General features: G+C 40.7%; 2 protein-coding genes across 27 annotated transcripts in view; both read right to left on the bottom strand.

Annotated features, from left to right (window-relative positions):
- The window catches only part of LOC110498438 (CCR4-NOT transcription complex subunit 1), a 39328-nt gene extending 33707 nt beyond the window's left edge, over nucleotides 1-5621 (bottom strand). For 21 of the 24 annotated variants that reach the window (XM_021575058.2, XM_021575151.2, XM_021575108.2 and 18 more), the window contains exons 1-6: nucleotides 5467-5621; nucleotides 1078-1385; nucleotides 723-830; nucleotides 414-512; nucleotides 182-250; nucleotides 8-62 (exon numbers count right to left, since the gene is read on the bottom strand). In XM_021575058.2, the coding sequence (XP_021430733.2) occupies nucleotides 8-62; nucleotides 182-250; nucleotides 414-512; nucleotides 723-830; nucleotides 1078-1179 (433 nt within the window). In that variant the 5' untranslated portion in view covers nucleotides 1180-1385; nucleotides 5467-5621. The remainder of the gene's footprint in view (nucleotides 1-7; nucleotides 63-181; nucleotides 251-413; nucleotides 513-722; nucleotides 831-1077; nucleotides 1386-5466) is intronic. The other 3 variants (XM_021575066.2, XM_021575101.2, XM_021575220.2) reach the window with 1 other exon arrangement.
- A 3436-nt stretch (nucleotides 5622-9057) lies between these two features.
- LOC110498407 (lysine-specific demethylase 7B) overlaps nucleotides 9058-14566 on the bottom strand; it is a 54129-nt gene continuing 48620 nt past the window's right edge. For 2 of the 3 annotated variants that reach the window (XM_021575025.2, XM_021575031.2), the window contains exons 19-20: nucleotides 11303-11591; nucleotides 9058-11171 (exon numbers count right to left, since the gene is read on the bottom strand). In XM_021575025.2, coding sequence (XP_021430700.2) covers nucleotides 11083-11171; nucleotides 11303-11591 — 378 coding nt within the window. In that variant the 3' untranslated portion in view covers nucleotides 9058-11082. The remainder of the gene's footprint in view (nucleotides 11172-11302; nucleotides 11592-14566) is intronic. The other variant, XM_021575039.2, reaches the window with a different exon arrangement.

The raw sequence follows: 14566 nt of genomic DNA, 5'->3' as shown, positions 1-14566 counted from the left end.
AGTTTACCAAAACCACGAAGGTCTGCGTTGCACGAATTCAGCAAAGCAAGGCCAAATATAACCTTAGGGGAAAAAAAGAAAGATTTATGTAGAATCTCAAATTGCTTGGCATATTATTTTTAAACACTTATAATAAAAAAACACCATCTGACAACATACATTTCCACATTACTTTACTTACTTCTTGAACCTTGCTTAACTTGAGAACTTTACTCAACTGAGTAAACAAGTGGGTGGAAGGCTTCAAACTCTGAAAATGATAAAGGTTAGAAAACAATGTTATTCTGATGCAGACAGTCATTTTGTCACAGAGGTCTAACGTGCACCCACTTCATCACTGCAGAAAATGTACAATAATATTTATGAATTGCTAAATTATTTTACGAAAATAAGAAAATAAGCACGTCTCCTACCTTCTGGTAGTGCAAGGGATTGTCGATTGTGTAGCAGAGTGTTGAAATAAAATTTGGCTTTGAAATCAGTGAAACACACTCCTGGATCAGAAACTGTGTCTTGGTCAAGTGGGCAAACGAAGGTAAAAGGGAGAAGAGGGAACATAACAGAACAGGTTAAGGACAAAATAGGAAAGCAGAGTCACTTTCTAAAATAATAAAGGCAAGATAGACAATACCAATGATAAGGACATTTAAAGAAACCCTTAATCCTCATTGCTAACATCTGTTTAGCAACTGGTGTAATGAGTATTATTAATCAGAAATTACCTGATGGAAATCTTTGCCACTGCTTTTACCATCGCCACTGAAATCCACATGGGAGAAAAGACAGCGTAACAAATGCCTGTCTGCCTCAGGGCCGTGACGATTCACTATCTGTTGGGACAGAACACATTCAACAAAAGAACAAATAACAGGTCAGTCGTCAGAGCCACAATATAATTGTCAGACCTTATGCAATTCTAAACCCAGGGTTTTCTCTGCATAGAAACATCTTGTTTATTCAGGCCACCTATATCCAAACATAGCCCTTCAAACGTCTGAAAATGTGTGTACTGCTTTTGTGGCAAAACTAGAAGAAAAAAAAATGCAATTTGTGAGCATAATACCACATGCTACTCACATGTTGTATATCCTGCTGGCTGGCTCTGTAGTTTTTCTTAGTTAAATTGTCCACCAAGTAGCTGATTTGAGACAAAGCCAGCGAGAGCGAGTCAAGATTCATTGCTGGTTGGGGCGGAAGCAGGCGGCCGTGCCCGGCGCAAAATCACCATTATTCCCCTTAAGTCACTTCAGTGATAGGATACTTCTGCCCCCGCCCCCGCCCCCCCCCCCCCCCCCCCAGGTGTGAAAATGTTTTACAGCAAGCTACTTCTATCAGTGGATCTTGATACAAGGTAAAGTCCCTCAGTGCAACATCAAGTTCAGAATCTGAAAATAACCAAGAGAGAAAACTAGTTAATACAGATGCACATAAAAACAGTACAAACTCATTGAGCAAATACTACATAGTAGGGAGCCTAGTGGTTAGAGCGTTGAGCCAGTAACCGAAAGGTTGCTAGATCGAATCCATGAGCTGACATGGTAAAAATCTTTCATTCTGCCCCTGAACAAGGGAGAGAATAAGAATTTGTTCTTAACTGACTTGCCTAGTTAAATTAAAGGTTTTAAAGTACACTGCTCAAAGAAATTAAGGGAACACTAAAATAACACATGCTAGATCTGAATGAATGAAATAGTCTTATTAAATACTTTTTTTATTTACATAGTTGAATGTGCTGACAACAAAATCACACAAAAATGATCAATGGAAATCAAATTTATCAACCCATGGAGGTCTGGATTTGGAGTCACACTCAAAAAAGTGGAAAACCACACTACAGGCTGATCCAACTTTGATGTAATGTCCTTAAAACAAGTCAAAATGAGGCTCAGTAGTGCGTGTGGCCTCCCTACAACACCTGGGCATGCTCCTGATGAGGTGGTGGATGGTCTCCTGAGGGATCTCCTCCCAGACCTGGACTAAAGCATCCGCCAACTCCTGGACAGTCTGTGGTGCAACGTGGCGTTGGTGGATGGAGCTAGACATGATGTCCCAGGTGTGCTAAATTGGATTCAGGTCTGGGGAACGGGCGGGCCAGTCCATAGCATCAATGCCTTCCTCTTGCAGGAACTGCTGACACACTCCAGCCACATGAGGTCTAGCATTGTCTTGCATTAGTAGGAACCCAGGGCCAACCGCACCAGCATATGGTCTCACAAGGGGTCTGAGGATTTAATCTCGGTACCTAATGGCAGTCAGGCTACCTCTGGCGAGAACATGGAGGGCTGTGCGGCCCCCCAGAGAAATGCCACCCCACACCATGACTGACCCACCACCAAACCGGTCATGCTGGAGGATGTTGCAGGTAGCAGAACGTTCTCCACGGCGTCTCCATTGCAGGCAGCAGAACGTTCTCCACGGCGTCTCCAGACTGTCACATGTGCTCAGTGTGAACCCGCTTTCATCTGTGAAGAGCACAGGGCACCAGTGGCAAACTTGCCAATCTTGGTGTTCTCTGGCAAATGCCAAACATCCTGCACGGTGTTGGGCTGTAAGCACAACCCCCACCTGTGGACGTCGGGCCCTCATACCACCCTCATGGAGTCTGTTTCTGACCGTTTGAGCAGACACGCACATTTGTGGCCTGCTTGAGGTCATTTTGCAGGGCTCTGGCAGTGCTCCTCCTGCTTCTCCTTGCACAAAGGCAGAGGTAGCGGTCCTGCTGCTGGGTTATTGCACTTCTACGGCCTCCTCCACATCTCCTGATGTACTGGCCTGTCTCCTGGTAGCGCCTCCATGCTCTGAACACTACGCTGACAGACACAGCAAACCTTCTTGCCACAGCTTGCATTGATGTGCCATCCTGGGTGAGCTGCACTACCTGAGCCACTTGTGTGGGTTGTAGACTCCGTCTCATGCTACCACTAGAGTGAAAGCACTGCCAGCATTCAAAAGTGACCAAAACATCAGCCAGGAAGCATAGGAACTGAGAAGTGGTCTGTGGTCACCACCTGCAGGACCACTCCTTTATTGGGGGTGTCTTGCTAATTGCCTATAATTTCCACCTGTTGTCTATTCCATTTGCACAACAGCATGTGACATTTATTGTCAATCAGTGTTGCTTCCTAAGTGGACAGTTTGATTTCACAGAAGTGTGATTGACTTGTGTTGTTTAAGTGTTCCCTGGTATAATCCTGATTCACACACCACCGCAATACAAAAAAACAAAACTTTAAATGTAATATGAACAAGTTCTCATTTACAACTGCGACCCGGCCAATATAACGCAAAGCAGTGCGACAAAAACAACAGAGTTACAAACAAACGTACAGTCAATAACAAAAGAAAAACATAAAAATCTATGTAAGTTACAGTGTGTGGAAATGTAGAAGAGTAGGGTAGTAGGCTAACTAAAAAACAGCAACAACTTGCTAGCTAGTTAATCAGCTACTTCACAACTTACAGGTAGAAAGTCACCATGACCGAGTTATAACGATGGTCACTTCTACATTTGCACACACTGTAACTTATAGATATTTATATTTTTATTTGTGTTATTGACTGCACGTTTGTTTCTAACTCTGTTTTTGTCGTACTGCTTTGCTTTATCTTGGCCGGGTCGCAGTTGTAAATGAGAACTAAGTTTAAGTTTGCCCAAACAAATTATCAATGTTAGCGAAAACTATGTCCACAACGTCGGTCTAAGTAAAACTACCAAGTTGGGCCTTGACTTGATGCACACCCTTTAACCGTTACTACCACTAACATTGAGTGGCTGCTGCCAACACACTGACACTACTCCAGCCACTTTAATAATGGGAATTGATGGGAAATGTAAATATATCACTAGCCACTTTAAACAATGCTACCTTATATAATGTTACTTACCCTACATTATTCATCTCATATGCATACATATATACTGTACTCTATATCATCGACTGCATCCTTATGTAATACATGTATCACTAGCCACTTTAACTATGCCACTTTGTTTACATACTCACCTCATGTATATACTGTACTCGATACCATCTACTGTATCCTGCCTATGCTGCTCTGTACCATCACTCATTTATATATCCATATGTACATATTCTTTATCCCCTTACACTGTGTATAAGACAGTAGTTTTGGAATTGTTAGATTACTTGTTGGTTATTACTGCATTGTCGGAACTAGAAGCACAAGCATTTCGCTAAACTCGCATTAACATCTGCTAACCATGTGTATGTGACAAATACAATTTGATTTGAATCAGCATCGTGTGCGCTGATAATACGGATGATTTCCTATATTTCTCTTCTACACTGACAACACGTGGTTAATCAATGAATAACCAAGCCAAAGTCGTTTAGATACTTAAAGCGAGTTATATTAATTTCTCACGTAGGTAGCTAGCTATGATTTCAGTGTCCCAGTAATAATGCAAATTAAACGTTAGTGAGAATACTAACGTTAGCTAGCTAACGGCAACTAAGTTAACGTTCGCATATTTGTCGTGTGTGTCTCAATTAAACAATTAAATGTGTTACAGTCCACGTAGATAACCTACTTCGCTAGCATCTGTTCACTCAATATTCTGCAACATCTCGTTAGTTAGCAAACGTCGCTCACGTTAGCTAATAATATCAACGATAGCCATGTTTGCTAGATGCAGAATGTAACTGACCAACTTGGTTCGTTAACGTTAGTTACATAACGTTAACCATCTGACATCTAAGTTAATGTTTACAAGTCAACTTATCCATTGAGACAAAGAGCTAGCCAGCAAACGTTAACTAGCCGGATAAGCAAGCACATTGCGTTTGCCAACACCAGCTAGCTAGCTAAATTAGCAGATGTGGCAAACGTCAGCCAGCTAATGTTAGCTAACGTCAACGCTCAGAAGGCCGTATGTTAGTTAGCCAACGACAGAAAAACAAGCTAACGTTAGTTACATTTGTTTACGTTGCAAAGCCAACAATTCTATAAACACTAGTTAGCTGTCGCACTAGCGATCGATTATTAGTTACGTTATTGTCAATGGAAATACATTGTCAACAAACTAACTAACGTTAGCTAACCTAACTGCTAGGTAATTTAATGTATGTATGCATGTGTATATGAATGAATGAATGACCAGGTACCGTAACTAGCCAACTAGTGTTAGTTAACGTTGACTAGTTCATATAAACGTTATGACAATGTTCTCGGAGTACAGCATCCACAAACTCGAAATGAGTAAGCCATGTTAAACGTTAATATATGGTCATTTTCACTAACCAACTCTACTTTGAGATGGGACCATCCAACTGTTCCTAGCTGGCGAACTTTAGCCAACGCTACTGTAGTACGCTAGCTTGTCTTTGCTCACGTTAACTACGACGCCTAACGGGTAGTCGCACACTTTTTAGCTTACTAATGTGTCCTAAATATTTTTTAAATACCGCCGATTCTTTGCAATATAATGTTTAAAAAAAAACGTACCATGGTTCCCAAAATGTATTTGTGATATTCATTCCTTTTTGGTTGCTCTCCTTCCAGTTCGGTTTGATTTTTCAAAATAAAATGGCGACTATCATCCCCGCGCGCACACAGTGCAGTTTTCACTTTAGTGCTCGAGCCCGGGCTCGCGTCACTATAATTGTGCATGCCATGCTTCCACATGAGCTAAATAGAAAACGAGATCAATTGATAATACATTTATCCTAAATGTACTTGGGCCATGCACCTAATACCATCCACCAAAAATAGTTTGAATGTAACAACAGTCAATGTAGATATACCCATAGGGCTGATTCTGATCATATGGCAACTTCATTGTAATCTCTGTATATTTAATTTCACAATGATCTTTTCTAAAGGACTATAATAACAGTATATTGTTTGGTTTCCAGGCCCCCCTAGTTCATACTCCGTCAGTGTCACTGTTCACAGCTCTGAAATTACAGATGGGTTGGAGATGGCCCCATTTTGGTTGGGCTGAGACTGTTTTAAGGCTGTCCAGACTCCATGTCTTTCAAATCAGTGAGCACTGAAGAGATTGAGAAAAGGGCACAGCAACAATTTAGTGTCTTGGGACTCTGTGTCCCCCTACTGCTGAAATATGGAACTCCAACACAAGGCACATTACATTTGTGCACTGTTGCATAATGATGACCAACCTGCTATATGTAAGTGTGGTACTATGCTAGCACTGTTTGATCTCCAAACATGCACATTGTAGATGGAAATAAAAAATAAGAAAATATTGCTTTACATTAGCTCTCACAGTAGTCATTGGTGACAGACGTTCATTCATATGATCCAAGCCTAGCTACCGCACCAAAGGCATTTGTCAAGGAAATATCTTACCCAGTCTTAATGATGCAGGTTAGTGGTTGAGAATAAGGAAAACATCACATTAAAATGTAATTATTTACAAGCCACATTGTGATACAGAAATAAACATTCAAAGAGTCATTGCAATGGGTTAGTGTCAAGACAAGCTTAATGTTTTCAATGATTGAAATAAACTATTATAGACATTCAACCAAACAGCAGACTGGAAATAGACACCATGACCAACACTTCCCACAAATGTAAAAATAGTCTAAAATTCAGTAAAATACTGTACAATTAACAGTAGTCTACTGGAGAACAAGACTTTGCCAGAAGGCCAGTCATACCATGCATGATCAAGCATGTTGGGACGATGAAAAGTGAAACTGTTTTGTTGAGAGTAACTGAAAAGCAACTCATGATCTTCGCCCTTTCAGAAGCCTAGACTTTTTGTTATTGTGGTTTTACAGGGCCTGGGAATAGAATTGGAAGTCAAGCTTCTCTGAATGAATCTCTCCACAGCATCTTGTTGTGGCTCTGTACTCCAGAAATGATACAATGACTGAGGTTAAAGTGCAGACTGTCAGCTTTAATTTTAGGGTATTTCCATCAATATCGGGTGAATAATTTAGAATTTACAGCACTTTCTGTGCATAGTCCACCGATTTTAGGGGACCAAAACTATTGGGACAAATTCACGTGTATTAAAGTAGTCAAAAGTTTAGTATTTGCTCCCATATTCCTAGCGCGCAATGATTAAATCAAGCTTGTGAATCTACAAACTTGTTGGATGTTTTTACTGTTATGTTTCAGATAATTTTGTGCCCAATAGAAATGAATGGTAAATCATGTAGTGTCATTTTAGAATACATTTGATTGTAAATAAGAATTGACCGTTTCTAAACACTTCTATACTGAACAAAAATAACACAAAACAATTTCAAAGATTTTACTGAGTTACAGTTCATATAAGGAAATCAGTAAATTGAAATAAAATCATTAGGCATTTATTTATGGATTTCACATGACTGGGCGCAGCCATGGATGGGCCTGGGAGGGTATAGGCCCACCCACTTGGGAGCCATGCTCAGCCAACAAGTATTTGCTTCTCCCCACAAAGGCCTTTATTACAGACAATCCTGCAGGAGAAGAAGCCGGATGTGGAGGTCCTGGGCTCGTGTGGTTACACCTCTCAGGTGGATGGATTATCTTGGTAAAGGACAAATGCTCACTAACAGGGATGCAAACAGGTTTGTGGTCCAAACTTGAGAGAAATAAGATTTTTGTGCGTATGGAACATTTCTGGGATTTATATTTCAGCTCATGAAACATGGGACTATGATAAATGTATCACATGTAAATTGAGCTTTTATGATCCATAACCTAATTAATATTTTACAATTGTATACTGTAGTTATATTATGATTATTTTCTTTCTAATTTTTCATTTGGTATGTGGTATGTTCAATTCATTCATGTGGATGCTACCCCGATTACGGATATTCCTGAATGAATTGTGAATAATGAAGAGTGAGAAAGTTAGTTAGATGCACAAATAATATACCCTCAAGACATGTTAACCTCACCATTTTAATATCTGGGGAGTTTAGCATTTTTTTGAGGGGGGGGGGGGGATGATATGTGCGTCTAACTTTCACACTCATTCAGAATTATCCGTAATCATGGTAACGTCCACATTAATGTAGAAGTGTTTGGAAATATCCTATTCTTAGTTACAATAAAAGTGACTCCAAAATGACAATACATTATTTAGCATTAATTTCTATTGGGCACAAAATAATATGAAACACAACCAAAACAAACAGCAAATGCATCCAACAAGTTTGTAGTCTCAAGCTTGATGTAATCATTGTGTGCTATCAATATGGGACTAAATAAACTTGAGACTACTTTAATACACAAGTGAATTAGTTCCAATACTTTTGATCCCCTAAAAATGTGTGTGAGTGTGGGGGTGCTGTAATTTCTAAACGGTTCACCCGATATGGATGAAAATACCATCAGATTAAAGATGACTAACCTCAGTTACTGTATCATTTCAAATCCAAAGTGATGGTTTACAGAGCCAAAACAAAGAAAACAAATTCACTGTCCCAATACTTTTGGAGCTCAAGCACAATGGCTAAATACAGTAGGTAGCCAGGCAGATGGTACCATGAGCATGAGGGTGTGGATTAAAAGTCAATTCATGATGGGAACTCAGTTGTCACAAATACTTGAATGGGGGCATCTAAAGCTATTTGATATGCTTAAATCTGAAAGTTAGTGCAATATGCCTTGGCAGATAGCATATAAGAATGGTGAGGATTTAGTAGATGGCTCAACTTCACTTGGGGTCACCTCTGTTGGCATGCTCTTTGCTAAATGCAGAAATAGGATTTGTATTCAAGAGGTTGCTTCTTTTGGTGCAACCATTCTTTGTAGCACAATGTCCACAAAATACATATTTCAAAGTTCTTAGTCTAGAAACTGTCACCACCAAAGAGCCCTGAGCAGTTGTAATATAGTACCGCAGTCCACCATTCACTTATTGAAGTGACGACGATTGACAACATGTATGAACAAACTTCCCAATGAAAGTTGGGAAGACCGGCAGCATAATTACATTTCCATAAAAAGGAGTCAAGGTCACAACCAATGCACCTTTTTTTATGTAAATAAAATCAATGATCAGAAAGTGTCAACGATGGGTCATTTCATGTTGCTTATGAAAAAAAAAACACACAAAAAAAAAAGTTTCTTAAGAAAGAGAATGTGTCCCTGAGAAAAACACCAACAGGAGCAATCTCTCACTTCACCCATTCATGGTAATCACATTTTTGGCATTATCACCAACAAAAAAAGACCACCAATTCAAAATCCAACTGAGGTCTTTCAAGCCAAGGATATAGTGATAGGGAAATTAAACATACACTAACAATAACTAGATCAGTAGCCATAATTACATTTCTCACATACACTTTGTACAATTATAAAATGATCAGTGTCACTTAAGACACATTTATATAAAAACAAAAAAATCAAATTCATACTAACGAGTAAGACAAATATTCTTTGATAATATTAATCTTTGCCGACCTAGAAGATCTCCCAAACATTTAAAATCTAATTCAGGTCCACTTGTTAGTAGATTTTTGCTTAAATCCACCCAATACAAAGGTGATAGAGGCAACAAATACAACCGGTTTGCGAATATAAAAAAATAAATCACACACCCGTTACATTAACCATTGTAACAGGATTGTCATATCAAAGCCATTATTAACTTTTTCACAATACATAATTCAATGCCAGCAAAAGAAAAACAATAAAACAAACACCAAAAGAGAAAGTGAAATAAATTAAACGATAACTTATATTTTCTGTAAATACATTCTGTACATTTGCTACTTGATATCTTTTTGCAATTTCAAATACCTTTCATAATAACAGCACTTTCAAGCTCCTGCCCTCCTTTGACCAATAGGTGGCACCAAAGGAACACATTTGATATGGTCAGTGATCCAACTATAGAGCAACGAGGAGTCATAACCCCTTCAGTAAACAGAACCAGTAAACTTAATGCGTTGGGAGAGTTATTCTTGGAATGGCTTCATGCATTAGCGTCAGATAGCTTTTACATACTGCGAGGCTGAGGTGCCTGGAGTGCTGCATCAAAATATACCCCCTCTCAAATTCAATCACTGGTGATTGTAACATGAGGGTAGACGAAAGGATAACATGAATATGCACTTCAGCACCATTTCAAATGAGTTCAAACACCATAGCGTCATTCTTGATCTTAAGTCAGACCAAACCAACACATGACAATGTCCCAAAGAGTGGTGATAAACTCTGGTAGCAGAAAGCAGCCTCTTCACTTGCCATTCTTGGCTTAAACAACAATATTTGCTTGTTTTGGCATAATAAGTAGTGTTGGTTGGAAGGACTAGTGCAAGCATAAGGTAAAAAGCAACAGCCAAAATAGATACGACAGCACGAGGCTCAGAAGCAAATGTTGTTCTATCAAACGTCATTTAAATTCCCAATGCCATGCGTCTTTGTACAATCCTGTGTTGTTGCGGTGCTTCAATTCTGAAACAAAGCCATATTTACTGTATAGCTCTTTTGATGGCCAGATCATATACAATCCAATGTCATTGCTGAGGATCCATGCAGTTTCTTTTTTTCTTTTTACAGCGCACCATCACTTCACCATGGGAAACGGTGTGCTTTCTTCTGTAAATCCATTATCTTGTTATCCAATTAGGGCTGTCAAATGATAAAATAAATTGAGTTAATTCCAGGATTTGTTGTGATTAATCATGATTAAATCGCAAATTCAGAATATGCTCAAATTGAGCTGTAATTTTATATTTTTTTATATGAAAAGCATTACAAGAATATTGAAGTCTTGATTTTGTTACGGTTAGCCAAATCAGGTAAATTGATAAAGCACACTTTCTTTAACCTAAATGTCAACTTGTTTGGACATCGCATCGTTGTTATAGATTATGTATTTTGTATGTTTCAGTTTATTTTGAACGCTTTCAGACAAAAAAATGTAATAAAATGAGCGCACTAAAATTAACTCAAGTTAACTGATTAACTCTGAAAGCCCTACATCCAATACTTCCACATCAAGCATGTGGCCATTAATGTGTCAGGTCAATCCATCCAAGCAATGATTCTTGCAAAATGTCACAACCGAAAGAGTATATGGGCAGGGGGGTGAGTTGTCCCTTCTCAAAGTTATTTCTGTAGACATCAGGGTCTTGGGTGCTATAGCAAGAAATGGTTGTTCCTGCTCAGCTTGAGAATCTTCCTTAGTCTCTGCTTAGCGGTGGCCATACCTTTCTTAGGACGTTTTCCTGAGGAGAAAAACATTGCACAGAGATCAATAAAAAAAGGATGAGTGAGAGAGGAATAATGCTATGCTAATTCCAGCTACTACTCCAATAGATTAGCTAGATAAAATAAATAAATAAATATGGAGTCAAACCTTTAGTCGCTTGATTACTGATGGGTGGGGTGTTTGGTGCGGGCCTCTTGGAGGGGTGCCGGGGGGGTGACAGGGAAGTCTCACTGTACTGGTTGTCAGTCTCTGAGCTGGGGTCCAGGCGGAGGGGGCTAGAGGCAGCCTGAGAGGGGCTTTGGTCACCCCAGGCCTCGCTGCTGTTACTGTTACTCCCATTGCTCTGATTGGCCATGAAGTTCTTGTTCTCCTGGATCCTCTGGCTAAGCTCGGCTCGACACTCCTTACGCACATGCTGCTGTGCCCTCCGCTCATCCTAAAGGAAGGGGAGACTATACTTTACATTGGATCTGCTGTTCTTTGAACAAAATCCCAACTTGTTACCTAAAGAGGAATATTAGTAATTCAATTGTTTTAATTTTATTTCACCTTTATTTAACCAGGTAAGCTAGTTGAGAACAAGTTCTCCTTTGCAAATGCGACCTGGCCAAGACAAAGCATAGCAGTTTGACACATACAACACAGAGTTACAACAACACAGAGTTACACATGGAACGAACAAAACATAGAGTCAATAATACAGTAGAAAAAAAAGAAAACAAAGTCTATATACAGTGAGTGCAAATAAGGTCAAATAAGGGAGTTAAGGCAATAAATAGGCCATGGTGGCGAAGTAATTCCAATATGGCAATTAAACACTGGAATGGTAGATGTGCAAAAGATGGATGTGCAAGTAGAGATACTGTGGTGCAAAAGGAGCAAAATAAATAAATACAGTATAGGAATGAGGTAGATAGATGGGCTGTATACAGATGGGCTATGAACAGGTGCAGTGATCTGTGAGCTGCTCTGACAGCTGGTTCTTAAAGCTAGTGAGGGAGATGGGAATCTCCAGCTTCAGGGATTTTTGCAGTTCGTTCCAGTCAGTGGCAGCAGAGAACTGGAAGGAAAGGCGACCAAAGGAGGAATTGGCTTTGGGGGTGACCAGTGAGATATACCTGCTGGAGCGTGTGCTACAAGTGGGTGTTGCTATGGTGACCAGCGAGCTGAGATAGGGCGGGGCTTTACCTAGCAGAGACTTGTAGATGACCTGGTGCCAGTGGGTTTGGCGACGAGTATGAAGCGAGGGCCAGCCAACAAGTGTACAGGTCGCAGTGGTGGGTATTATATGGGGCTTTGGTGACAAAACAGATGCACTGTGATAGACTGCATCCAGTTTGCTGAGTAGAGTGTTGGTGGCTATTTTATAGATGAAATCGCCGAAGTCTAGGATCGGTAGGATGGTCAGTTTTACAAGGGTATGTTTGGCAGCATGAGTGAAGGAAGCTTTGTTGCGAAATAGGAAGCCGATTCAAGATGACATTTTTGATTGGAGATGCTTAATGTGAGTCTGGAAGGAGAGTTTACAGTCTAGCCAGACACCTAGGTATTTGTAGTTATCTACGTATTCTAAGTCAATGCCGTCCAGAGTAGTGATGCTGGATGGGCGGGCAGGTGCGGGCAATGATCGGTTGAATAGCATGCATTTAGTTTTATATGCGTTTAAGAGCAGTTGGAGGCCACAGATGGAGAGTTGTATGACATTGAAGCTCGTCTGGAGGTTAGTTAACACAGTGTCCAAAGAAGGGCCAGAAGTATACAGAATGGTGTCGTCTGCGTAGAGGTGGATTAGAGAAACACCAGCAGCAAGAGCGACATTATTGATGTATACAGAGAAGAGAGTCGGCCCGAGAATTGAACCCTGTGGCACCCCCATAGAGACTGCCAGAGGTCCGGACAACAGGCCCTCCGATTTGACACACTGAGCTCTATCAGAGAAGTAGTTGGTGAACCAGGCGAGGCAATCATTTGAGAAACCAAGGCTGTTGAGTCTGCCAATAAGAATGTGGTGATTGACAGAGTTGAAAGCCTTGGCCAGGTCGATGAATACAGCTGCACAGTAATGTCTCTTATCGATGGCGGTTATTATATCGTTAAGGACCTTGAGCGTGGCTGAGGTGCACCCATGACCAGCTCGGAAACAAGATTGCATAGCGGAGAAGGTACGATGTGATTCAAAATGGTCAGTAATCTGTTTGTTAACTTGGCTTTCGAAGACCTTAGAGATGCAGGGTAGGAGATATATATATAGGTCTGTAGCAGTTTAGGTCTAGAGTGTCTCCCTCTTTGAAGAGGGGAGATGACCACAGCAGCTTTCCAATCTTTGGGAATCTCAGACGATACGAAAGAGAGGTTGAACATGCTAGTAATAGGGGTTGCAACAATTTTGGCAGATCATTTAAGAAAGAGGGTCCAGATTGTCTAGCCCGGCTGATTTGTAGGGGTCCAGATTTTGCAGCTCTTTCAGAACATCAGCTATCTGAATATGGGTGAAGGAGAAATGGTGGGGGCTTGGGCGGGTTGCTGTGGAGGGTGCCGGGCAGTTGACCGGGGTAGGGGGTAGCCAGGTGGAAATCATGGCCAGCCGTAGAGAAATGCTTATTGAAATTCTCAATTATAGTGGATTTGTCAGTTGTAACAGTGTTTTCTAGCCTCAGAGCAGTGGGTAGCTGGGATGAGGTGCTCTTATTCTCCATGGACTTTACAGTGTCCCAGAACTTTTTTGAGTTTGTACTGCAGGATGCAAATTTCTGTTTAAAAAAGCTAGCCTTAGCTTTCCTAACTGCCTGTGTATATTGGTTCCTAACTTCCCTGAAAAGTTGGTGATATGCAACTATATTCGCTATTCGATGCGAATGCAGAATGCCACAGGATGTTTTTGTGCTGGTCAAGGGCAGACAGGTCTGGAGTGAACCAAGGGCTATATCTATTCCTGGAGGGAGGTCTATAGCAAGCGGCAACAGTGAGACACTTGTTTCTGGAAAGGTTCATTTTTAGAAGTAGAAGCTCAAATTGTTTGGGTACAGACCTGGATAGTAAGACAGAACTCTGCAGGTTATCTTTGCAGTAAAATTGCAACACCGCCCCCTTTGGCAGTTCTATCTTGTCGGAAAATGTTATAGTTATGAATGGAAATGTCAAGGTTTTTGATGGTCTTCCTAAGCCAGGATTCAGACACGGCTAGGACATCCGGATTGGTGGAGTGTATTAGGGCAGTGAATAAAACAAACTTAGGGAGGAAGCTTCTAATGTTAACATGCATGAAACCAAGGCTTTTACGGTTGCAGAAGTCAACAAATGAGAGAGCCTGGGGGATGGGAGTAGAGACCAGACTGAGCCTTGTTGTGACGTTTACACTGCAGGGCCTGGATTAACCTCTACATCACCAGAGGAACAGAGGAGGAATAGGAT

Source organism: Oncorhynchus mykiss, chromosome 2 (genome assembly GCF_013265735.2).
Source record: "Oncorhynchus mykiss isolate Arlee chromosome 2, USDA_OmykA_1.1, whole genome shotgun sequence".
In the NCBI taxonomy this organism is placed as follows: Eukaryota; Metazoa; Chordata; class Actinopteri; order Salmoniformes; family Salmonidae; genus Oncorhynchus; species Oncorhynchus mykiss.
Note: the sequence above shows the minus strand (reverse complement) of the source record. Positions and strands in the feature narration are given on the sequence as shown.